Source organism: Mesoplodon densirostris, chromosome 4 (genome assembly GCF_025265405.1).
Source record: "Mesoplodon densirostris isolate mMesDen1 chromosome 4, mMesDen1 primary haplotype, whole genome shotgun sequence".
Classification (NCBI taxonomy): domain Eukaryota; kingdom Metazoa; phylum Chordata; class Mammalia; order Artiodactyla; family Ziphiidae; genus Mesoplodon; species Mesoplodon densirostris.
The window spans coordinates 26,447,762-26,474,393 of record NC_082664.1 but is presented as its reverse complement, the minus strand read 5'-3'; the positions used below and the strand labels follow the sequence as shown (position 1 = coordinate 26,474,393).

Sequence of the window (26,632 nt, the reverse complement as noted above, 5' to 3'; positions counted from 1 at the left end):
TCTGACCGATCAGGCCAGGGTCTCACCCCACTCTGGAGTAACAGGTGGAGTCCGCCTAGGTAAATCCCACTCGTGACATGTGCTTTTATGTGTGAGGCCTTTGGAATAGTAGCAGTGTGGGAGTAGGATGGTCCAGCCATTTCAAAAGGAGGAAGGAGTTGATACAATCCCTCTCCAATAGAAAGAATAGTGGATTCAGTCCTTCAACAATATTTGTTTAGTACTGACTAGTTCCAGTCCTGTTCTAACTGTAGGGAAGTCAGCAGCAAACAAAACAGAAAAAAATTGCTGCATATTTGGAGCTGATGTTCTAATGTGCTATAGGGCTTGTGGCCCTTTCGTTCTTAGTCTAAGCCCAGGTCCAGGATAAAGCGTTCCTGTGTGGAGAGACCCAGGGTGATTCAGGGGGGTGATGTGGGAAGCATCTGGTCCTTAGGGAGCCCAGAACTCACGAGGGAGGGAAAAAGGCAAGTTGGGGAAGGGGGCAATAGGAGGGGTACAAATAAATACCCAGTAAGGAAGAAGGGGGGTGGGAAGCCAATCTGTACCCATCTCCCGTGACAGAAAAGGGTAGGCCCCTCCTGTGTTGCCTGGACCTTTGGCCCCCACAGGATGTTGATAAATGGCATGGAGTTAGTGAAAGCTACCAAAATGATGACAGGACTGGAGGGAGTGATTTATGAGATGAGATTAGCAAAGTGATGGTGCAGCCTAGCAAACAAAGGGATGGGGTGGTGGCCGTGGGTCGTGTGACCTCTGAAGTCCAAGGAGAGGAGAGGGGCTGAGGGGTAGGATGGAGTGGCTGCTGCCGAAGGGGGACAAAGAGAGGCAGCAGGGGACACGGACTGAGTGGACCTCAGCACGAGAGCCTGGGCGGTGTGAGAAGGAGCGGAGGCATGTGGCATACATATGCACATTTGCGTGCGTGCGTGCGTGTGTGTGTGTGTGTGTGAGTGTGAGTGAATGTCTGGCCTTTCCAGAATTGTGAGGCTATACAGGGAATTCAAGAAATGGAGGGGATGAGAATTTCAGACCTGGACAATTTTGCAAAAGGCTTTTGGGGCCCTGCTTCCCATCTCGTATAATATTCATATCTGGACCATCTATCTGACCACTCAAGTCAGACAGACTTTTCCTTCAGGAGAACTGGAATGGCATTTCTAAGAGGGAAGGAGGGAAGGAAGAAGAGAAGAGAAGATGGAAGAGTAAGGGGTATGTGTTCCATTTCATAGAGAAAGTGAGGCACAGAAGGGGCAGGGATCTGCCCAAGGTACTTGGGGTGGCATCACACATGAAGACCAAAAGCAGGGCTCTGGTGTGCAGAGATCTCTGCCAGGTGGCTGGGTCAGGAGTGGACTTGGGGACCCATGTTGAGGCTCAGGCGGCAGCAAGTGGTAGCTGTTGGGTTTGGAGCCTCTAACCTGGGCTTCCTTGAGCTTTCCAGATTGACAGGGTTGGAACATCTTCCGTCTGATCCCTGGGCTTGGGCTGCCCTGGGCCCAGGTTCTGTTAACTTTTGATCATATCCATACGTGAGAGCCTCGGAGACACAATGGTGGGGAATTAAATGGATGGATGATGCACGGTTCTGAACACTCGAGATGGCACTTTTTTGGCTTTAATTGGAGGTGCTCAGGGTACCCATGCACAGGTATGAGACCCACCCTCCACGTGTGCTTTCTGTCTCACTCCCTGCACTGGTGGCTGGTGTGAATTTCCATGGCACTAAAGGGCCCAGGCAAAGCAATTGATAGAGGAGAAAATCTGTCTTGGGGGCACTGGGCAGTGCTGGCCCTGGCCCATCCTCCGGGCCCCTCTCACTGAACCGAGTCATCTTAGTTGCTGTGTCCTTTCTCCACTCTTGACAGATTCATGATTTGTTCATGAGCTTTGACGACACCCCTCTGGGAGCTGCCTCCCTGGCCCAGGTCCACAAGGCGGTGCTGCATGATGGGCGGACGGTGGCCGTGAAGGTCCAGCACCCAAAGGTGCAGGCTCAGAGCTCAAAGGACATTCTTCTGATGGAGGTGAGAGCCTTCCACCTTCCCCTTTCTTCAGACTCATTCTACATTTCCCTGGGATCCAGGCAGCCTCCGTGAAACTGGTTCAAGGCCTGTAGTTTGGAGTGTGGCCCTTTGAGCAGCAGAGTGAAAGAGGAGAGCTTGAGACCACAAAGGAGGTGTCATGACAGCGCTGTGACCAGGGGACCCATGGCAGGGTTGCTTGATTTTTGATTCATTCCTGGGAACTGTCTGTGGGTGGTCTCAGAACACGGTGGGCAGCTGCTGGGGCCAAGGAGACCTCAGGGGGATATTGTAGAAATGAGACGACCCACAGGTGATTTCCTTGGGGGTAGAAAAAGTTACTTCCTAATTTGTTAAAGTATAACAAAAGGGAGCATGTGGTCAATCAAGGGATATGGAAATGACAGGCAGATCACATAGAAATATTTATGCAGATTGCACCTTTGCTTCCCTGATATTTTGTTTTGAATGAATAAAACGTGTATGCCCTAAAATGGCCCTGGGACCGCTGTAGTGGGGACTGTGCCTCTGGACTTTTCTAGCTCCATTCCTGGAGCAAGGAAAAAGGGTGAGCGACCAGGGCTTGGGCGGTAGCCAGCACCCCCAGTGGAGGTCAGCAGTCTGCCTACCCTGCCAGCTTGTCCCTCTCCTTCCTTTTCTCTTTCCCCTTCCTTGGTTCCCTTTCCTCACTTTGGACACTTAGTTTATTCTCTCAGCTCACTTTGACTAAACGTAACACGTACATAGGAATCAAGAGTGAGTGACCTGCATCTTCATCCTCAGGGGAGCTCGCCATTTAATGGAGCAGACAGGCTTGTACACAGAACAGCCCTTGACTATGAGCTCCATCAAAGGGGTGTTTGCAAAGTGCCTTGGAGCCCTGTGCCTGCACTGTTGGGGGCATCAGGGGGCCTTCACCAAGGCACCCACGAGACAGCCAGGCAGGGGAAGGATGACCCAGCCTGTGCGAAGGCCCTGAGTCTTAGGGGAGCAGGCTGTGCTTGGAGAGCTTCAGCGGGTTCAGATGGAACGAGCTGGGCGTGGGTGCAGATGAGGCTGGGAAGGTAGGCAGGAAAGAACATGAAGGGCCTCGTATTCCAGGCTCAGGCGCAGAATGGTATACATAGTAAGTACGTATTTACTGTGGAACTGAGCAGATCTGATTTTCTTCTGTAGTCAGTGGGGAACCATTTAAGAATTTTAATCAGGGGAATGTCGTGATCAGATGTGCCTTAGAAATAAAAGTCTGTTGACAGTCTGGAGGATGTATTGGAAGGCAGAAAGACTGTAGCCAGGGAGACTAATTGAGGGGCTGCAGCCTTGGTCTGAGAGAGAAGAGATGATGTGAACCCAGGCAGTGTAATGGGGGTGGAGGAGAGGCATGGACTCACGGGGTGGAATCATCAGGACTTTGTGACCAGCTTTACATGGGATGGGGGAAAATACTGGTATGAATGAAAGTGAAAACAAATTGTAAGTTTCTGGCTTAAATGATTAAATTTAGGTGCCTTTAATGATGTGTATCAGTCGGGATTCAGTTGGGGGAAAAAAGAACTTGCTCTAGGTATTTCAGAGGGAATTTAAAACAGAACATGGGGTTCACAGGGGATGGAATTGCTGAGAAGCCAAGTGGAATGGTGAGATAGTCACCAATAGCAGGAAGCCACTGCCACCCTCCAGGTGGAGGGACAAGGAGAAGAGGTGGTTCCCTGGAGCCCAGGTGCTGGGGCCACCTGAGGGGAGTGGATCACAGACCTCGGGACTGTCTCCTGGGGTTGGAGCCACAGATGCTGTTTGAGGCAGTGGGTGTTTCACCTCCTCCTCTTCCCCCCCCGCCCACCCACCCCCCATATTCCACCAAACCTAGCTGGAAGCTGGTTGGCAAGGGAGCCTGGGGCATGTAGTTTCTTATGAGATTAAGGCGGTGGGATGGATGTCAGAGCAAGTGGAGTGGGTGACGGAGCAACTATGTTCTGTAAGACATTGCCGTCAGTAGTGTTAGATCAGGATCTCTCTGTCGGTCTGCAATTCAGGCTGGAAATACAGCTTCTGGATTTATCAGCAAGGAGACTCATGGGAGCTGAATCTGGGGCAGTAGCTGAGATGACTTAGGAAAGCTATATAGAGTAAAAATAAAAGGAGGGGGCAGAGAAAGAGCTGTGGGGAGCATCATCTGGGGAGTGTGCCCAGGAGGATGAGTTCCGGAGGGGACTAAGAAGGCATGGTCAGAGGGATTAGAGGAGAACCAGGACTGAGCAGCTACATCCAATGAGAACAATGTAGAGAAGAGAGCACTTCAGTTATCTAGCACCCCAACTGATACAACCACTAGTCTGCGTGATGAACCACCTGAAAACGCAGTGGCTTAAAACACCAGTCGTGTATTTTGCTCATGACTCTGCAACCTGGGCAGGGTGTGGTAGAGAGACTCATCTCTGTTTTATGTGGCGCCAGCTGGGGTGGCTTAACTGCAACAGGAGGACCCACTCACACGGCTGGCAAGTTGGTTCTGGCTGTTGGCTGGGAGCTCAGCCGGTGGGCGCTGTGGGTCAAGGCCTCTCCAAGGCTGGTTGGGCTTCCTCACAGCATGGTGGCTGGGTTCTAAGAGGGAGTGTCCCAAGAGAATAAGGCTGAAAGCACATCACAGTCTTATGACCTAGCTGTGGCAGTCAAGCAGGTTACTTCTTCCTTACTTTATTGGTAAGAGCAAGAGTCACAAAGTCCCCCTTGGTTTAAGAGGCAGGGAAGTAGACTCTACCTCTTGATGGGGGAGTGGCATGGTTCCAGAAGAGCATTAGAGTGGGAGGTATTGTTGCAGCCATTTTGGAAAATATAATCTGTCAGAATTACTGCATGTTGTCAAATGCAATATAAATTCGTAAAGCTCTGAAAAGAGTATTTTTGGATTTGGCGACTTAGAGTTCTTGGGAAGAGCAGGGAGAGTGGGGTGAGTGGGGTGGAAGAGAATTGAGGCCTCAGGGAGCAGAGACGGTTAATGTAGACTACTCTTTTCGTGTTTAGCCATGGATGGTGGGGGAGGGTGATCATAGTGGTTAGAGCAGAGCACAGGATTAGCGGCGGGGACCTGGGGCAGGCTGTAGCTGAGGGGGAAGGGGCAGCGGAGCTGGGGACTTGGAGATTTAGGAGAGAGAAGTAACTGATAGATCTGGTTTAGGAGGAGCCTGGAGGGATTGGGCTCCAAGGACACAGGTGGAAACAGTAGGCTTTGGCAGCCCTTGTTTGAGGCTAGAGGAAGGTAGTAAGGCTGGGTACAGATGAGTGAGTGGGGCAGAGGGGGGAGGTGGGGAAAGTGGACAGCTGAGTTGTACCAGCCTGATAGCCTCTATTTTTTCTCTGAAGTAGGAGGTAAGACCATCTGCTGAGAAAGAGGGGGTAGGAGGTGGCATGGAGGCTTGAGCGGGGAAGTGAAGGTTTGGAATATTGCTGGGTGCAGTGGAAAAGGGAGCTGACCGGGACTCGGGAGCGGGGTTGCCGAGTGGCATTGGGCAGCCACCTGGAAACCTTAGTTTTCTGAAGCATCATTCAGTAGCTATGGAACAGCCATAGATGCAAGTACACTGTGAGTCTCGGAGGATCCCTGGGTGTCCTGGGACCCAGCAGCCATGCCTGCATTAGCTGGGAACCTGTCTCTGCCCAGTGGGGCCAGCAGACCCACTGGGGCTGGGAGGACAGCTGACATCTTTTCTCTGCTCAGAGCCTCACTGCTCCCTAAGTAATGGTGGCCGTAAGGTCAATATCAATAATAGTAGTAATAAAAATTTGGCATCTTCCTGCCTGAGATAAGCATCAGATGCTTTTCTTGGAAATCACCAGCCCTGTGACTATGTGCAGAGCACAAAATGGCTCCTTCGCAATGGCTGGGGCTGGGATCGTGAGGCAGATCAGAGACCCGCACTCACAGCCTTCAGGAGAGAAGCTGGAAATGAGTCCTGAGGTCACCACCTCCGTGGACCGTCAGCATTAGCAGCAGCACAGAGTGGTACTGCCTCGTCACTGGGCTTGGCCTCTGGTGGAAAAAAGTCCTATCTGGTCACCCTTTCTGCTTTACAACTAAGAGGTGCCAACTGGAAAGCTCATTTTGTTTTATATTTGAAATGAGTATTACTATTTTTTTCTAAGTCCAGACCTAAACGGTGCCTTGATTTTAGGAATGACACATGCTCCGGTGTGCTTGGTAGGAAAAAAATGATTTCTAGGAGGCATTAGGGCTATCGTACCCACCAGAAACTTAGAGACAGAGGGGAGGCAAAGCTACTTTTCTGCAGAGCCTTCTGGTGTTTCTTTTCATGCCAGTTCCAGGTATTGTGTGTCCTCATGCTTCTCTCCCACTGCCCACTATTGTCTCTCTCTCATCTCCAACCCTGTGATTGATCACAGCCTGGTCTTGAGAGGAAGAAAACCTGATTAAAGTAGTTCATACTAAGGAGAGAGTGGCTAATAGGCTTAACCTCTGGATATTTGCAGTTTAAGAAGTGGGCTTGTAAATCCAAACACATAGCTGCTGTAAGGATAGAGGTTTGCAGAAATGAGACTTTTGAGAATAAGGAGGCGGGGGCTACTAGCTATATCAGTTAGTATGCTTTTAACTGCATGTATCAGGACATCCACCTAAAAGTGGTATAAATAATAGTAACCTATATTATCTTACATTACAAGACATCTGGAAGTAGGGTCAGCTGTTTCAAGGTTGACTAATCCATCACTTCTTTGTGGTTTTTAAGGACCCAGGTTCTTTATGTCTTCCACTCTGCCAGCTCAGCTTCCTGGCTTGTCCTTCTAAGGTAGTGCCCCTCATAGCTGCAAAACAGCTGCGGGGTTCCTGCTACTACAAGTAGATGACGTCTAGATGCCAGAGAGGGCTTGTTTCTTCCCTCATATTAAAAAGTGGCCCCTTAATAGAATTCCTTTCAGTTTTCATTGGCTAGAAGCAGGCCCACATCCCCAAGCCTGAATCAGTCTTCGCAAGAGGATTGGGACCACTTTGATTGGCTTAGATCAATCATGATTTGTCTTCTCAGGCTAAGGCCTGCCTTCCTTGAAGGACAAGAAAGATGCAGAAAATTGAGGTTCTGTTAGCCAGGAAGTTGGCACCCAATAGCATGTGCCACCCTGGTGTTTTGTGTCTCCTCCTCTTGGGGAAGGGGATGGTCTCGGTGATAGCTGTTGACCAGTGCTAGAGAAACAGAGACTGACTCTCAGTAAATGGTGATGAACCTGATGGTGTCGGTGACTTTGCACAAAAGAGAAAGGCACAGCCAAGGGTGTTTTCAGCTTTGTCATTATCACCTGATATTGTCCCTTTAATAATTGGGGCAACTCTACTTCTAGATGCATGGCCAGTGACTCTTATTGATTTGAGTGGCTGTCCAGAGCCAGACTAATTGGGCCCAGAGATTGGAACAGTGATTCAGCAGCAAGGGGAGAACTGACAAGGCAGAGTCTGTCTGCTGGCGGGCTGGCTTTGCAGCAGTTCTTGCCTGCCCACAGTAGCAGGGAGCTTAGCAGGCCGGGCCTCACTGCCACGCTCACCATTTGAGAACAGGGTAGGACTCAGTTGACCCATGAAGCAGTAGTGAGACCATCATTCCCAGGTCCCAGTGGCACTGTCCTGTATCACTCCCTGTCATCTCTTAAGCTTCTGAAATTGATGATGAACACCCCCGTGCTCTATCACCCGCTAAAGCATCTAACTCACGGCCGGGCTCCCTGCCCTTCATGTACCACCTGTCCCCACGGTGCTCTGCAGCATTAGGGTCGAACTCTCTGATCTGAGCACCAGAATCCCATCCACCATTTGATGTCATCCAGCCCATACCAAGGGACTCTAAAAGTAAAGACCTGTGACAGTTAATGTGTTCGATTTTTCTTGAACAACATTTTCAATGCATGCTGTCTGTCATCTTGTTTCTTTTCTGAATGTGTTGATTGAGCAGTGGGTGGCTAGGTAATGTTTGTGTTGGCACAGAATCCAACAGCTGATTTTATTTTTTTTAATACATTTTTAAAAGCCCCAGAGATGTAGACCATCCCATGGAAACTTCTCTTCACCCTGTAATTCTGCTTTCTAAAAAGTATGCACTTTAATAACTTATCAGAACAAAGATAAACCCCGTGAATGGTAAGCTATTTGCATCACTCTGAACTGATTTTCGATCCTTGTCCAACATCCAGTTTTACCAGTTCAGATCCGTGTAGGCATTCTATTTAGTGTCCTGTTTTTCCATAGAACATTATTTCTTTTATAATATATAATAACTTGATAGCAGTAACTCGAATTTCAGTTGCATTTTACAGTTTACAAAGCTCTTTTTACGCCTTATCTCAAGCTTCCTGTTGTATTGTCCTATATTGTATTGCCTGAGACAGGGCTGCATAAAGAAAGAAGTGGAAAAAAAAAAAAAACCCAACACGTGGGTCCAAGTCCCGCATTTGAAATTAAAAGCTATGTGACCTTGAGAAATGCTTTAACCTCTTGGATCTGATTCCCTTCTCTGTGAAATGGGCAAGAAGAAGCAGAAATGAGAGTATGTATATAAAGTGCCTCATAGTGCAGTGCCTATGCCTGGATAATGATAATTCCCCCCCCCTTTTTTTTTTTGCTATTATAAACAGCAGTCACTAGTTTTCAAACTTTTATGTGACTCTCAAGTTTCCCCTTACATTTCTGTGTGGCTCATAATTTATTTTTCCTACTGTGAGCCAATAGCCCTATGGGAGAATGATTTCATTATTCTACCTTGAAGGAAGTATTAATTGTTGAATATACCTTGATTGATTAAGAAGACTCCAAATCAAGTAGAATATTCTCAGGCATCTTAAAATTGTGGTTCCCCCAAATTCAGAGGTAGTCCTTTCTCCACCAAAATCTTAGAGGCATAAAAACTTAGTGCATTTGGGTAATGCACATGTGAACATATAATTATTTCTGGGGAGAGGGCAAACCTTTTGGAATGTTCATTTATTCATTCACTCATTCATTCATGTGAATATTCAGTAAACATCTGCTGGTTATTGAGTACGTGCTAGGCACTGGTGGAAAATTGGCTGCTGGAAGAATTTTACAGAGAAGATAAATTTGGGAGAAAAATTAAAAAGTCAAACTGATAACAACACCTGTTTTATTTTCGTTGATTGCATCTGTTGTCAAAAAAGAAAAACTTGAATCTACTTAGGGCAGGCTCTTAAGAACGGAATGGAATGAAAACAGAAGGTGAAACTGAGGAGTTTTATTTTATTTTCCCAAGCCAAGAAAAGTCTAAAATGACAGCAGCCTAAACCATTTTAGACTTGGAACAGACAACTGACCCCTCTCCCCACCCACCGTGAAGTTCAAGGGGTTGATAACCCCCCTGAATTATGTACAAAATTATGGGAGTATTTACATTTTCTGGGCTTCATAGCTGGCATCAAAATTTCAAATTGGTGACTTCCTATAAAGGGGATGGTGTCCTATAAAGCTAAGAACCCCTGACTTCCATTCAAACAGACCCTCTCATTTTTAAGTAACCAAGGAAGTGACATGCCAACCACCACAGAATGCTTTTGAGACCAGTTTTATGAGTAGTGCAAATTTTTTGGGGTTATGAATTAGTTTACTAATTAGTTACTAGCAATTAATATCAATCAATAAAATCTTTGGCTGTTTTTATGATTCATGACATTAAGTATTAATAATAATCAATAGGACTAGTCATGACTAGTCACATAATTGATTAGTAACAGAAGAGTCTTTAAAGTGCCTTTCAGTGCTGTTTGGATATTAATGGTAATTAAAAATTTCACAAATAGCAGTGACCATACAAATGATGAGGAGTTACTGTGTGGCCAGAAGCCTCATCTCCTGGTATAGACTCCACTGGGCTACATGTGGGTCTCTGTGTATACCTACGTCTGGTCCAAAGTCATTACCAAGAAGGTAATCAGTACATTTTGATTGAACAAATGAGTGAGACTCATTGTGGCTCCTTCCTTGTCCCTCCTGGGTGAGAAGCTCTGGAACCTAGGCTGGAGCAAAACACCCAAGAGGGTTCTTGCTTGAACTCAGAGCCCAGAGATTGGAATTCAGGTGCCTCGGATGACAGGTGTGCCCTTGGCCTGGGCCGGGCAGGTGCTTCTGTTTCCTGTGCACCAGCTCTGCCTCCCCTTTGGTGACAGCTGAGGGCCATCTGAGGGCACGGTGACGAGACAGGATGCCCGGCTCTGACACGTGCGGCCTGGACCTCACTGTTGCCACCTCTTCCTTCTTGTTTCGTGTGATGGAAACAGAAACAAAACATAAACTAAATCGATTACCATAAGGTCACAGGTCTAGCCCCTGAAAGACTAGACAAGACTTAAAGGAAATTAGACTGCAGCCAAATGTAATTAAAAAGGGTTTGAGAGAAATGGAGTATAATAACCCTGTGTGATGATTCTTTTAGAGTGGCGTCTGGTACATTGCCTCGGACATAGGATTTAAAAACAAAGCTGTAAAATGCCTTGTAGTTAATGGCCTTACTTTAGATTTATTTCTTTGTGCTGCATGTGCCTAATACAGTGTTGGACATCATATCATAGACCAGGGCAAACAGAAGCATGAGACAAGGCTCATAGCTGGGGCTCAGTAAGGCCTTCTGGATAGACTGGGTGGTGTCTTGGTCAGCTCAGGCTGCCATAACAAAATACCATAGACTGGGAGGCTTAAATGGCAGACACTTATTTCTCACAGTTCTAGAGGCTGGGAAGTCTAAGATCAAGGTGCCAGCTGATTCGGTTCCCGGCTGGAGCCTCTTCCTGGCTTGTAGACAGATGGCTGCCTTCTCCCTGTGTCCTCACCTGGCGAAGAAGCGGAGAGCTCTGGTCTCTCTTTCTCTTCTTATAAGGACACTACTCTTGTCACAGGGGCCTTACTTTCATGAGCTCATCTAGACCCAATTACTTCCCAAAGGCCCCACCTCCAAACACCATCACCCTGAGGTTAGGGCTTAACATATGAATTTGGGGACTACATAAGCATTAAGTCCATAACAGATGGTACCAATAGGCCCATGGTTCTTTAGTTCTCGTTCCTTGTCCTTCTGCTCTAGCCAGGGCTAGAGGTGGGGATTCTCAGAGAACTTGAACCATAATCTATACCAAGAATTACTGGGAGGATCTGTCAGTGCTTCTCCCCAGGCCTGACTTTGACCACCAACAGGAGGGCTTATAGAAGAACAGGAGAGGTGCCTTCTGTGTCCCTCCCTGTCCCCGCCCCCCGCATGCTGGAACATCCCCCATGTCCCTGGCATCACCCTTGCTTACCCACTACAGTGCTATAGTCTGTGAACTTGTGAGACCATCTCAAATCCAGAGCTCCAGTGGTGGGGTAGCCTCAGAACTGAGTCCCTGCCCACGGAGGGGCTGTGGTGTGCTCTGCAGATGTCTCTGGGCTCTTGTTCTCTGCCAGTGATGTTTGTTTCACATAATTAAACTGACAACTGAAATGCCAGATAAGTCTTCTGAAACTCACTCTTTCATCATGTCCTGACTCAAGAGTCCACAGTGGGCCCAGATCTCCGAAAATCCAAGCTTTTTACCCAAGTAGTCAAATCCCTTATCTCTTACTCCTCTTGTCTTATCCAACCTTGGTTTCTTATTCCAATTTGATTTTTTATCATGAAATATTTTAGATGTATTCAATACAGAAAGCATAGAAAATAATATAAATGCTCAGGTACCAACCACTCAGCCTAAGAAATAAACAAATGTAGCTGCTGCCCCCTCCCAGCCCTTTATAAACAGGACCACGAAGCACAAATCTGGGAGAGGCAAAGGCAGCAATTCAGCAACGTGCTTAAGAACAAGGGTTTTGGGGCCGGGTAGACCCAAGGGGAATTCTGGCTCTGCTTCCTTGCTGGGCAAATTCAGGAAAATCACATAACCTCTCAGAGCCTCAACTTTCTTAATCTGTAAAATGCAGATGATAAGGGTGTGTACCTCCCAGAGACACTGTGAAGAATAAATGGAGGAATAAGGCAGGTAATAGTGCTTACCCAGTGCTGGGCAAGTGGGGAACGCTCAGTAAATGGTGGTGGCCGTTTCTGTTCGCGGCTGTTGGGCTTTCATAATCTTGGATTTGGACTACAGAGATGGGCCCCAGGGGAACTGTTTCCCCACCCACCCTTACTCCAGGGGCGGCCTGGGTACTTGTCAACTCCCAGACCCAGGCAGGAGGACAGAGAATGTACCTCCCTTGGTGGGGGCCGTGGACAGACTGATGGGGTGCTTGATGGGTTTTAGGTGCTCGTCCTGGCTGTGAAGCAGCTATTTCCAGAGTTTGAGTTCATGTGGTTGGTGGATGAAGCCAAGAAGAACCTGCCTTTGGAGCTGGATTTCCTCAACGAGGGGAGGAACGCCGAGAAAGTGGCCCAAATGCTCAAGCACTTTGACTTCTTAAAGGTAGGAGGTCAGGGCCATGGGGCCCTGGTGGTTGGGCGGAAGAGGGCAGGGGAAAACTGGTCCCAGCCCTGAGCATCCCCCCTTGCAAGACATGAGCGGGGACATCTCCTTCCTGAGTCTTCCTTCTGAGGGTGACTGATTTGTCCCTGGTGATGCACATTAAAGCCCTTGAAGGCAAAGTTATTGATACAAATTAGCAAAGGGGATTGTTGACTTTTTGAACAAATATTTTTTTTATTGAATGACCTACAGTTGCAAGACCTTGAGCACTCCTGAAGGCCTGTAAGCCATGGTTTCCACCTTCATGAACCATGGGATGATGACATTGATGATGGTGATGGTGATAGCTAATGCTCGTATACTCTGGCACTGTTCCTAAAACTTTACCTATATTACATCAGCTCATTGAATACGCAGGTCTGTATCACACAACACATGTGTCCTAGAAATCTCCACAGTATGCAAAATCGCACAAGAGAAACCACAAGGTGTATGGGCAAAATAGGGTTAGGCTTACCACATTCAAAAATGTCACGAGTGACCCAGAAAATAAAAGCGGATAGGAACCTAATGAAATGGTAGCATAGTTTTACACATGGTAAGTGGCTAAGAAATACATAAGACCACAGTACACACACCACTTTACTTGACACGGGCTTGCGGAAGTGGGCATCAGAAGAGTGGCTGCTTAGGAGTTACTGTAAAGAGGTGGAAGGAGGGTCATCTGAAATTGGACAGCTGTTGTGACACCAGTTATGGGTGAGTGTAACCCATAACATACGTGGTGATGTTTGAGGTGTGTCTGCTTTGTGTATTCCTGTGCGGATCAGCTGGATGCAGTTTTCTGCATTTCCAAGTATTTCTCGCAGATGATACTGCACATAAGTGAATGTAAAATTTGTGTTATGATCAAATTGTCCCCTAATTTATCATTCACATTGGAACAGATTTGTGTTTTCAAGTATTTACTAGAACTGCTGGCGTGATAGGAGACACTTACTGTGGGAAACAACATCAAATGACACAAAGTCCCAGCTCAGTGAGAAGTCCTGCTCTAAGGATTCAGAAGAAGGTGCTCCTGTGGGGAGCAGGGCAGGGAAGGCTCTAATGAGGAGTTGGCCTTGGAGCTGGTCTTTGAGGACTGTCCTGTTGTTCCCCACAGGGCCCGTGGAGGTCGGAGTGAGAGAGATGCATGCCCACACCACTGCTCTTCCAACACATTTTGTCCATGGTGGGGCTTGGATTCATTTTCCGGGGGGACCACTTCATCACAGCAGTGCAGGGGTTGGGTCCCTCTGGCAGTCTACATGGAGAGATTGACTTTCAACTCTTGGAAGAGATCAACCCTTTGCTTTTCACTGGGGAGGCCTGGAGAATGTGGGAGGGGGAGGCACAGGGCTCCAGGTACTAGTTCTGGAGCAAACAGTCCAGTGGGGCTCTTCCTGGGGAGGGTGTCTCAGCATGTGGACTGGAAGGTCTCTTGCTCTGGACTAAAGTATCCACGTGGCTTCTGAAGACATCCTGAGAAACAGAGACCGTGTTTATACTGTACTTCTGCTATCCGGATTGATTAATAGAGATGGGGAGACTGAGGGTGCATCTACCCTAGCTGCCTGAGAGTCCTAAAGCTTGGTTCACGGGAGGAAGACCTACAACTGTGATGAGCAGTGTGGCGTCTTGATACGCTGATTTGGTGGAAGGTGTGGCCACTGGCAAAATCCAGCTTTTTGAGTGAGTTGGGGGTCAGGTCTGTCAAGATGCCCCCAGTGTGCTTGACTGGATTTTCCTTAAACAGCCCTACAAGGCAAATGCCATTATTTGTACAGACCCTCTTGCTTGGGCAAATCCAGATGATGTGGTAACATTGCCCCAGCCTTGAGCTTCAAACCACCAATTCAATGAAAACTTGGCTTTCTAATGCAAGTAATAATATTAACTAATTGAAATAATGCTGTGGGGTCTGAACTATGCTTCCACTTACATATTCCTTTTCTTTCATTCCATTATTCCACATTTATTGAGCATTTCCTGGGCCTGTTGCTGTGCTAGGATCTGGAAGGTACCTAGATGAGTAAGAGATGGTTGGCTCCTGCCTGGGAAGACTTCCCATCTAGTGGGGGACAAACACACAGCATGTTGTTATAGTACAGGTTGGTTAGCACTATGCCAGAGACTGATCTATGTTTCTGTGGATGCCCAAGAGGAAGTACTTAATTCCACCCAGATAAGGTGCTCAGAGGGGGCTTCCAAGACGTGTTGATTATACAAAGGGACAGGCAATGTTTACTGAATGTTTCTTCTGTGGCACTGAACACTATGCTGATACTAGGACACTGAATCCTTCCAACAACCATCATCCCATTTTACAGATGGTAGTCTTAGAGGAGAGGAGTTAGGGTACAAACAGGACTTTCTGACTTCAACTCTGAGGCTCGTCTAAGGACACTTTGTTGCCTCTTAGCCGGCAGGGGTGGTCCTCCGCGCCCAACAGAACCGTCTCCTCCACTGTTGCCATGGAAACAGCAAAATCATCCCCTGGCTAGGGCCAACTAGCATCTGTCAGACCAAGACATGTAATAATAATAATAATAATAATAACAAAAATTTTTGAAACGAGGCTGCCAAATGGGTAAATAATTAGTGTAATGATTTGACCTGCTGCTTCTAAAACCCGCACACCATTCCTAAGACAATGGTAGAATTAAGGCTCCTGAGTAATTAATTTTCTCTAAACACATAACAAGTGGGAAGCAAATTTTGCGTTGCGAACCCCGTTCAGCTCTTAAAACAGGAGATAGATTGCTTTTGCACACTGGCACCCCATCACAACATCTGTGCATAATTAAGCCTCAGCCAAGAGTTTACCTCTTAGTGTGTGAGGCCTCTTCCAGTGGGGTTTAATAACCTCAGCCCTATGCTATAAATCTCCGAGCCTCAGACAAGCACTGAATGCAAATGTGGTGTCGGGGAGACGGGGAGAAGGTGATGGGGCAGCCAGGCCGAACGGTCAGACCAGGGCATTTGTCGATCTGGCATCGGAGTGTGTGTATGCTGTGGGGAGGGGACAGGACGAGCAGTGAGGTTTGTGACTGACCTTGGGGACAACCGGGACAAGATAGAGGGAGAAGCCTTATAACCACAGGGTTTCGGACTGGAAGGGATGAGAGTGTGTCTCTATGTGGAGGTGGGGCTTGGTGGGGGGTTGTCTCTGGAGCAGGGGCCACTGCAGGGTTTTTTAGTGCTAGGTAAGGGGCCTGGGACTCTCCAGAGACTGTGGGCAAACCCTGAGGAGATGAGCATGCTTTTGGTGAAACACCATAACTTCCTAAGACTCTCAAAGACGAAGAAGCACTGATGTGTCATAATTAGTGTTCGTTAATATTTTTTACATGCCTATGCTGTGTTAGACACTTTTAAAGTGCTTTATGTATATTTACTCTTTAATCGTTATAGAACCCCACAAGGGAAATGCCATTATGAGCTCCATGTCAGCAGCAGGGAAGCTGAGGCCCAGAGAGATGAAGCCACTTGCCCAAGGTTACACAGTTTCCTGGTAAGGGACAGAGGCAGCCTGGCCCCAAGCCTGCATGTTAAACCTTGAGCTCTTCTCCCTCTGTAATAACTTAAGGGCAGATCTGAGTTATGCTGAACTGTCTGTTGCATTCGCTCTCAGCCCTGGTTGTGTTTCAGAACCAGTGAAATTCTACGTGGCTGTCATATGGCGGCTGTCGTGTTGAGCACCGGGACCTCACACATGCATAGTAGGAAGTAAGGAGCGTCGCTTTCCTTGTAACTGTCGTCACCCTTTTACAGTGAGGGAACTGGCACTCAGAGAGGTTATAAAACTTACTCAAGTCACACAGCTTGGAGATGGCAGAGCAGGGGCTCCAGTCTGACAGTCTGACTTCAGGTCTCTGCTGTGCTCCACTGGGCTCGGCTAATGGGACGACTGTGGCCCTGGATGATGGGGGGCTGGCCCGGACAAGCCAGGTGTGCTGACCAAGCAAAGAGGAAGCACAGGGTCAAGGCCAGTTAATGAGGCTGAGGCCAGGGTTTGGGGCTGGAACTTTCCATCCTCTGTGCCCTCCTTCCGGGGGTCAGGATTGGCTCTGGTATGGGGCAGGCAGAGCCTACAGGAGCGGGGCCTCTGCTCTGTGGTGAGAAGTTTAGACGCCAGACCCAGAGGTCCTGATGACCTGTGTGGGGTGAGCAGGCACCCTGGCCAGGAGCCTCTCGGGGTTTATTTTTGTTTGGGCAGGGGACAGGGTGGTTCTTATTGCCTCTTTAAAAATTTTCTCTTTCATTTTCCATTCCTTGATGGAAGAAGCTGAGGAAGGGATGGTGGTGAAACATCGCTGTTGGGGTGAAATAAATTTCACCTTACAGCCCCAGAGCCTCCTGCTCACATGATGATTTAGGGACGAGTCACTTGACCTTGTGTCCCCTGTCAAGCCAAGTTTCTCCTAATTGAGCAGGAGGCACATTTGCATTTTGCGGTCATTTCCATGTTACATCCATCGAGGGGCAACTGCAGCCCTCCCTGAGCTCCCAGGACAAACCCTTCTGCCTCCCTTTTTTTTTTGCTGTCTCTGCTGTTTCAGAGCTAAGCAGCTGAGGCAGGCGCATATTCCATTGGGAGACTGGGTTGGTTGCATTTGGAGGGAGACTGGGGGGAAAGGTGGAAGAGGGGAACCCAGTACACCGGTGACCCTGACTAACAAGCCCAGGGAGTCTCCGGCTTTTGGGTTTTCTCTCTGGTCTGTGGCTCTTTCTTGGCTGTTTTCCCTGTTGCCCCAGGCAGGCACGGAGGGGAGGGGTCTGACCTCCAGTTTCCAGAGCCCCAGGCACCCACGGCCAAGCTTGGGTCCCAGACAAACAGGGGAAGGACTTAACCCCCAAATATGTCCCTTTCATTTGGAAGCCACCACCAACAGCAGCAAACTTGCACTCATATTTTTAAAGAGATTTTTTGAAAAATGCCAAGCGAGACTGAATTTTAAGTTCAAAGTAACATAGGGTCACAGATTTCTCTAATGGCCTAGATTTTCAAATGGCAAAAACTGCAGGAAAGGAGCAAACCAAAATGACACCTTGATTTCAGTAGGAGCTTTTGTTCCAGGGAGCCCAGGGTGTTCACTTGTATGTATGGCACCTTTTGTCCCCAGAGCTCCTTATTGAGATGGAGCAGGAACAATCTCCTTTCTAATGAGGGAAACTGAGGCATGGAGGAGTTAAGTGTCTGGACTCAAGACACAACAGTTGTTAGAAGAACCAGGAACAAGAAAGGTTTCTTGGCTTGAGGGCTACTATCTTACTGCTAGGTGAGCTTTGAGGGTTGGGATGAGGGAAGTCCTTATTCCCCAAAACACTTGAATTAGGTGCCCTTGCTTCTTCATTTGTAAGTGGAATAAACCGATTAAGTTGTTGGGGAATCATGGCATGCTGAAATCCTGGTCATTCCTCCCTCCTGGCCATGGTGGGACTCATAGGTGCCACTCACTCACGTGGCAGCCCAGCAGTCCTTGGTGCAGCCCAATCTCTTGGCTACTCCTGGGGAAATCTGTTCTCTTTTTGGATGTTGGGTGTCCTTAGAGTCAGAGGGGGTTGGAGAGCATATCAGTTAGAAATGCATTTGTCTGCAGGTAACTGACAACTCCATTCAGAGTGTCTTAAAAAAAAAGGATGTATTTTCCTCACATAGAAAGAAGGCTTGTAGCAGTTGCCTGTTGATATTGTCTCAGTGGTTTGACAGTATCAGAGCTGGCATCTCTGTGATTTTCTTAGACTTTTCCTCATGGTTATAAGATAGCTGCTGCAGCTTCAGGTATCACATTCACTCTCAAGGTAGGAAGAGAAGGGTAAGAAGAGTTGCAATATTACAAACATCCCTTTTTATTAAGAAAATAAAACCTTCCTACACCCCCTAACAGACCTCCACTTATGTCTCATAAGCCAGAACTGTGTCACATGGCCATAATTATTGCAAGGCAGGCAGGGAAAGTATTTAGTTTCCCCTGTCTCGGGGGAAGAGGAGGATTGGGCATAGGTGTTGGGTTAGGCTTCAGCACTGCCTGCCACAGGAGGCTTTAGGAAACGGGCATGAGAAAACTCATGACTTCGTGACTGAAAAATTGATCACTCAGCAAAAATTCATTCATTCAATCATTCATACATATAATAACACCCATTGCACAGGTGAAGAAACTGAGGCAGAGGGTTTATATTCACATGAGGAGGCTGAAATAAGCCTGGTGTGAGAGAGAAATTGCTTCTAACACCAACTCTGGCTCAGATATGAGAGGTTCCATGCATTTTCCCCTAAGTCCCCATTTTAGTGTGGGCTCTTCATGGTGTCTGGAAGGCACTGAGGAGGGTGGGAAGCCCTTCTCTGGTCCCCAAGCAGGAGGGGTCACTAAAGGAGGCCTTGCGCCTCGCTGGTGGAGGCGGAACAGCCTACCCTTCTCTCTTGGCCTGCCTCCCGCTTTCCCCACCCATCCCTGCTGGCGGGGGGCTTCCCTTCCATTCCTGGGAGGAACGTGTGCTGATGTCTGGCTCATGTGCCTGTCTGCAGCCCCCTTGCCCGCAGCTTCCAGCCTCCTGCCTCCTTCTGACCTGCCCTTTCCTATTCCAGGTCCCCCAAATCTACTGGGAGCTGTCCACCAAGCGGGTCCTTTTGATGGAGTTTGTGGATGGCGGGCAGGTCAACGACAGAGACTACATGGAGAGGAACAAGATTGACGTCAATGAGGTAAGGTCAAGGGCGCTTGGCTGCTGGCGCGGGACGGGGCTTGGGCGGGGCTGCCTAGCAAGGGCAGGTGTGTCTGGGTGAGGTCTCACGGCCTTGAAGTGGGGCCTGTTGTCTGAAGAATTATAACATCTCTGAGCACAAAGCAGCCTTCCAGGTCCTCTATGGCAGCTCTCTGCCCATCTCCTAGAGCTGGGGTTGGCAGCAGGCAGCGGTGTGGGGCACGTGCTGAGCCCCGCCTGCCCCCTCCAGCAGCTCCTGCCTGGATAGGGGATTACCATGTCTTCTTGTGCCATCTGAGCCCTGCAGTGCAGAGAAACTGAAGAACAATGGTGCAAATCCATGGGACTTAATCCTCTGCCCTTTGGGCCCTGGACGCACCTCCTCACTCTTCCTGCCCTCCCCAGATCTCCAGGTATCAGGCCAAAAGGGCACAGCAGTAGCCAGCTAGTGGCCTGGAGCGAAAAAAAGAGGGGCTTCTGTCTCCCGCCTGCCACCTGATTGGCCTCAGGGAAAGCTGACCGGTGGGCTGGGGCCTGTACCCCATTTTCTTCTTCTTGGTCACCATGGGGTCCCACAGGTAGGGATGAGGTTGTCCTTTTTCCACCAGCATTCATCATTTTTTAGTCCGTACTCTGTGCTAGGCGTGAGGGTTCAGAGTGGAACTAGACACAATTCCCTTTGTCAGGGAGTTCCCAGCCTAGCTTTGGAGTCAGACACACAACTCTATCCTTATAGCCATCTCTCAGGCAACGCAACGAGGGGTGAGCCAGTCCCCAGGGAGCCACAAGGAAGAAGTGCTCACCTCTGCCCCAGGCCGGCTTCCCCAGCAGGATGAGTGGGAATTTGCCAGGGATGTGTGCATGTGTGTGTGTGTGTGTGTGTCGGGGTGGAGGTGTTGGGGGTGCAGAGGTGGTACTGCAAGGAAGGGTAAAGGAGTGTTGAAGTTTTTTTTTTTTTTAATAAATTTATTTTATTTATTTATTTGGCTGCATTGGGTCTTCGTTTCTGTGCGAGGGCTCTCTTTCGTTGCGGCGAGCGGGGGCCACTCTTCATCGCACTGTGCGGGCCTCTCACTGTCGCGGCCTCTCCTGTTGCAGAGCACAGGCTCCGGACGCGCAGGCTCAGTAGTTGTGGCTCACGGGCCCAGTCGCTCCGCGGCATGTGGGATCTTCCCCGACCGGGGCTCGAACCCGTGTCCCCTGCATTGGCAGGCAGATTCTCAACCACTGCGCCACCAGGGAAGCCCAGTGGTGAGGTTTTGCAGGGCTGCAGGCAGATGGCGAAGGCCTTGGGCATGACCCCGAGGTACTGGGGAGTCACTGAAGGGTGAGTAGTGCAGTGACATGACCCCTCTGGCTGGTGGGAGGAGGGAAGGAAAGGGACCAGACCCAGCAGAAGTGAACGCTCTTGGCGACTCCCTCTCGGGCAGCACACGAAGAGGAGCCTGTGGTCCCAGTGGGGGCCCAGAGGAAAAAGCCGTACTTTGGGGCTTCCCCGGTGGCGCAGTGGTTAAGAGTCCGCCTGCCGATGCAGGGGATACGGGTTCGTGCCCCGGTCTGGGAGGATCCCATATGCCGCGGAGCGCCTGGGCCCGTGAGCCATGGCCGCTGGGCCTGCGCATCCGGAGCCTGTGCTCCGCAACGGGAGAGGCCACAACAGTGAGAGGCCCGCATACCGCAAAAAAGAAAAGAAAAAAAAAAAAAAAAAAGCCGTACTTTGGCTCAGCAGGCGAGCCAGTGGGAACGGCAGGAGAGCGTGCAGATTGTGAGCCCAGGCCTCGGGTGCCTGTGTGGCCTCTGCAATGCGGACGATGATAGCCTCACTTCTAAAAGCATTGGGAGGACCTCAAGAGTTAGTGCACAGCAGTGCCTAGAACAGTGCCTGGTGCATGCTGAGCGCTCCAAAATGGCAGCAAGACTGTTGTTTTCACTCTTTTCTTTGGGCTCCGGCCTTTCCTTCCTCCTCCTTTATCGCCTTTTACCGTGAATGTTTGCTGAATGCCTGACTCCCTGTGCCAGGCCCTTTTCTCCATCATAAACTCAGGAGGGAGGTCTTATTGTCTCCATTTTGCAGATGAGGAATCAGAGATTCAGAGAAGGAAGGTAACTTGCCCAAGGTCACACAGCTAATAGAGCTAGGATTGAAACCCAAGTCTCTCTGAGTCCAGTACTCCTCTTAGTTCATTACAGGAGGGCCTGCATCAGAGGGTATGGAGCTGCTGCCAGGAGCATGTTTAGCCACAGCTGGCCTTGGATCCTGGGGACAGCTGTTGCCCCCTGACTTAGGGAACAGTGCTCCCAGAACCCTTCAGGGGCCTCTGGATGGGTGGGGAGGCTGGATGGGCCTCTCTACTCCCTACCCTGCTTCACCCAGGGCAGCTCTGCCATCGCCTGAGTTGCCTATTGGGCTTTTTTGGAAGAGATCTGCTGCTCGGGGGCTGGGGGCAGGGGGAGGATAAGAAGACGACTGTTCCAATTCAGGGGAAGCTCAGAGAGTTAGCAAATGTCTCTCCCGAGGTCACCCGGCAGTAGCACAACTTGGGCTTCGGACTCTGCTTCCCTCACTGTTGGCTAGAGGGTGTCTGGGCAGAGCTTCCTGCAGAGGAGGGAGTGGTAAGACCAGCTTGCCCATCTCTTCCTCTGTTGGTGGGGATGGGGGTATGGCCCCGCATCTAGACAGGGATCCTTTGTCCTTTGTCCACCAGGACTCTTGAGTACAAAGTCTTTGGTGCCAGTGAGGAGGGGAAGGGAGGGGAGGGGAGGTCACCTCTTGTTTCTCCTGAGCAGTCTTAAAGGGGAGCAGGGTCTCTCTGCCTGCTGATCAGGAAAGACTCCAGGGGCCTCAGGTTACTGGCGTTTCGTTACTGCCAGCAGCACCCCTAAATTCATTCATCTCTTTTGATCCAGTGAACCCAGGGCCGTAATGGCGTTTCATCAGGCAGCTTTGATTTTCAAACACAAATGCAGACAAAGTTGTGCTCTGGGGTAGTTGCTTGCTCTTGGCTGAGCGAGGAACCTGGGAGGAGGTTGGAGGTGGCTGGTGGGAGCTGGGGCTGGGTGATGCCCTCTGAGGGTCTGGGCCCGTCTGCTCCTGCTTGCAGCCCTCTTGAATCAGCTTTGCAGATAAGGCCAGTGTTCTGTGCAGAGCAGACCCTTGGTGGACGTCCTATGAATTAGCGAACAGATTAAGCCAGTCTCGTGCCCTGGATTGGCCTCTATGAGGCAGGGCTGAGGTAGAGGGTTGGTTTTTCTTTCAGTGGACATAGAGTCGGGCAGGCTGATATCAGAGTAGTTTGGGGAAAACAATAGCAAAAATTAGTATAAGCAGCTTAGATGTACCAAGCATGGGACAAATATAATCTCTACTCCTTACACATGTCCTCCAAGGATATATTGTTAACCCCATTTATAGATGAGAAAGGTGAAGCTTGGAGAGGTTCAACCATTTGCCCAACATCACACCGCTAGCAGGGCCAGAGTCAGGTCTGCATGACTGCAAAGGCCTTGCACCTCCACCTTCTCTGTCTCCCTCCCGGGGATATGCCTGGGGCTGCAGTGGATCCCAGGGCCACCTGGATGACAGCCACGCCAGTAACTCCTCGAAGAAGGAGTTGGAATACGGACAGAAGTTTTGCCCAGCTCCCAGGGCACCATCTACATGCAGCCCTTCACTCTCTAGCTTACATCACGTTCATATTACAAACGTTCCATTTTCTGGAGATGTTGTGAGGGCTAGATGTGTCCTCCTAGCACAGCTCCTGGCGTGTGGCTAGAACTCGGAACTGGTAGCTAGTTGATGGTTGTTGCTGTTTTCATTATTATCATCATCACTGGGCCCTGCCCTTTCCTCCATTACCTCCTTTGACCATTAACGTTTACTGACTGCCTGACTCTGGGTGCCAGGCCCGATCTGCATTATAAACTTAGGAGGGAGGTCTTTTTTTTTTTTTTTTTTTTTTTGGCAGTACGTGGGCCTTTCACTGTTGCGGCCTCTCCCGTTGCGGAGCACAGGCTCCGGACGCGCAGGCTCAGCGGCCATGGCTCACGGGCCCAGCCGCTCCACAGCATGTGGGATCTTCCCGGGCTGGGGCACGAACCCGTGTCCCCTGCATCGGCAGGTGGACTCCCAAGCACTGCGCCACCAGAGAAGCCCAGGAGGGAGGTCTTGTCTCCATTTTGCAGATGAAGGATCAGAGACTCAGAGAGGGAAGGTAACTTACTTGAGGTCCCAGATCTTCATGGTACACCTCAGTGAGTTTTCATATGGATATACCGTGTACTCACCAGCCAGATAAAGGGACAAACCATTTCTAGCCCCCTGGCAGGCCCCCTCCTGCCCCCTCCCAGTTGATACCTTCACCCCCACCAGAGCTCCCGCTATTCTGACTTCTGTCGCCATAGATCACCTTCTCCCTTACTGAATTTCATGTCAATGGCATCATACCATATAGTAATTTAGGCCTGGCATCTTTGTCCTCAATTGGCTGTGGGTCTTCTCTGGAAGCTCTGTTCTCTTCCATTGGTCTGTTGGTCTGTCCTTGCAATAATAACCAAACTGTCTTAATTCCTTATTTCCTTAATCCCCTGCCCCTGGCTTCTAGGGTTTGCATGACCTGGGAGCCTCCTTGGTAGTATTCTGAGATGATGTCTTTAAATACTTCCACAGGAACCTCAGGCTGGGCAGTGGGCACTGGGACACGTGCTCTACTGTGCCGTTGCTGACCATTGGTGATGTTGGAAGACTAGGGACAGGCCCTACTGTGCAGAAATTAACCTATTATGGCTCTTAACCAACCAACCTAAAAGCCACAGGCCTCATGGAAGACTAGTGGGGTGTGTGTGTGTGTGTGTGTGTGTGTGTGTGTGTGTGTGTGTAGCATGAAAGACTCCACGTGACTGAAAGTTTCTTAAAAAATTCTGAGGTTCTAAAACCTGTCTAGGACTGTGGGACTGATTGGGCCTGTCCCTGGAGTGATTCTCCCTCCTGAGGACAGCCTGGCTGTGAGTGTTGCTTGGGGAGGGAAATACAGGGGACAGATAGGAGTGACAAGGGGCAAAGATCTCACCCCAAATCCTGGGGGAAAGGATAGTTAGTGGCATCTTGGCTGCTACAAGCTGTTGGCTCAGCTGGAAGATGGGGCTCAGGAGGAAGTGGCTCTAGAAGGAATTGTCCTCGAGGGTGGGGAGGGCTCTAGACCCCTCCAAACACTTGTTAGTCATGCCCACGCCACTTTGAAGAGGTCTCCTCACCCTGCAGGGTCCCAGCCCAGTTGGGCTAGTATGTGAGGACCTGAAGACCAGTCCAAGTGGCCAGTTCCCCATAGACTCAGGTAGGGAAACACCAGTTTAGGAGACAAGAGACCTGGGTTCAAGCTCCATCTCTGCCAGTGGCCCGCTGTGTGACCTTGGACACATCACTCCCCTCCTCTGGGCCTCAGTTTTCTTACTGAAGGCGTTGGGTTAGCAGGACTCGAAGGGTCTGTTCTGCTTGGATACTTTACAGAACATCGACTCTTGGCTTGCTTGGAGATAAGACTTGAATGCAGATTCCTGGGCCCCACCCCAAACTTACTTATCAGAATCTGGTGGGGGGAAGGGTTGCAAGAATCTGCATTTTAACAAACTCTCCAGGTGGTTCAGGCACTCACTGGAGTTCGGGAACGACCTGCCACAAGAGCAGGGGGTCCCTGGCTGCCCCAGGTGAGCCCACAAGCCTCACCTCCACTGTTTTGCACGTCCAGGCCCTGCCTAGGTGTGTTGTCTGGCCAGGGAGCATGGAGCCTGGGGAGCCAGCAGCCTGCAGGGGCCCTCGTTTGTCTGTGCTCTGAGCCCAGAAGCAGCATATTATTGAGGGCCTGACCCGGTGATCATATTTGCCAGTTACTTTAAGAGCTGGTGACAGTGACTGTCATTGATTTCATTAAGAATAAAGGTCGTGCAGGAGCACGCTTTCCTGGGCTGAATGGAGCCTCCTTAAGCCACAGGACGACTATTGATTGCAGGACCTTTATCGAAGGTTAATTGGATTTCAGTGAGTGTGTGTTTAAGACCCCACATGGGCTGAGGCCCAATTGAATTTGTGTGAAATTAGCTGGGAGAGAGGTGACAAAGTCAGGAGCTGGGGTTGGGTGAGACAGGGACTGGAGGCCTGGTGGGCAACATCCGCAGTCTGTGAAGGACAGGTTGGGTGCAGGGATGGCGGGCTTGCAAGAGATGCCAGCCTGTCCATCCCGGGGGCCCGGGAGCCTGCTGGGGGAAGAAGGCCGGGTGCTCCGCAGTGGTCATTATGTCGACTTTGACCGGGTTCTCTGTCCCCATGATGGCCCTCTGGTCTGTGCTGTGGCTTGTAGAGCCTGTCTTTTGACCACTCCAGAGAGTAAGTCTTGTCTTCCATAAGGATCTGAAGGGGATCTGGAGGTTTAGCTCTTACTTTGGACTCCCAACCCATGTATCAGAGGTGCCAGGGCCCGAGTTGCTGACCTCTCCAGGCTCCGAGACAGCCGACTTCAAGGGCCCCCACTGTCAGCTTAGGGTGCCCTGTCGTCTAGCCTGCTGAGCCATTTTTTCAGTAGCTGTCGGCTCCCCTCTGGCAAACACAGCCTGGCTAATCTCTTGGTGTGCTGTTTTTGGCCATTCTACTCTCTGTTGCAGTGGGGTCTTGGCCTTATTTGTTGCTTTTAGAGTCATTTTAGCGGGGCGGGTGAGGGAATGTAGTCAGTGCCTGGGTTCCACCTGCTGTGTGCAGCCAGCCGCCCTTGCCATGTTTCTTCTTCCCAGTTGCTTTTCTATTCCGTGTCACTGGAGGAGCAGTGAAAGCATCTCAAACGCATCTTTCAGCAGACGTTTCTTGAGCACCTACTAGGTGCAGGCCCCTCATGTCAGTGCCATAGGAGCAGTGTGGACAGAGCGTGGGACAAGTGGGCCGGTCAGGCGTCACTGAGGCTGCGTGCATGATGGGAGGGGCAGAGGGTTCAGAGTCGGGCCACCTGGGGTTGTGTGTAGCTCTGCCATTTATATTGGCCAGGTACCCTTGGGCAAGTTACTTAAACTCCGAGTCTGAGTTTCCTCATCTGTACAGTTGGAGTGATAACAATACTTCCTTCACAGGGTCGTTGTGTGGCTTTGCAGGCTGTGACGTTCTGTTAAAAAAAAAAAGTCATTTATAATTCATGAGGTTATTAGTCACAGAGGCATGTCTTGCTCCACAGAATCTCCAAGAATCTTCTTGCTCCTCTCCTGTCCACCTACCTCTGTTGTCCATGAGTATGTAGACTCAGGGGTGATCAGTGGTCACTGACTGAGCAAATGGGGACCCCCTTTCCTATCTCTAAAAGCCATGCTGCCCAAGTGTTTCCTCTTGTCTCCCGACACCAGCTCGGATTGTGTAGGACATTTGCTTTGTGCTCAGCATCATCCACCACTTG

At 49.7% G+C, this 26,632-nt stretch overlaps 1 protein-coding gene across 5 annotated transcripts in view; it reads left to right on the top strand.

Moving 5' to 3' along the window:
* ADCK1 (aarF domain containing kinase 1) overlaps positions 1–26,632 on the top strand; it is a 112,382-nt gene that overhangs the window by 69,725 nt on the left and 16,025 nt on the right. For 3 of the 5 annotated variants that reach the window (XM_060097982.1, XM_060097979.1, XM_060097980.1), the window contains 3 exons: positions 1,869–2,027; positions 12,303–12,461; positions 19,093–19,209. In XM_060097982.1, coding sequence (XP_059953965.1) covers positions 1,869–2,027; positions 12,303–12,461; positions 19,093–19,209 — 435 coding nt within the window. The remainder of the gene's footprint in view (positions 1–1,868; positions 2,028–12,302; positions 12,462–19,092; positions 19,210–26,632) is intronic. The other 2 variants (XM_060097981.1, XM_060097983.1) reach the window with 2 other exon arrangements.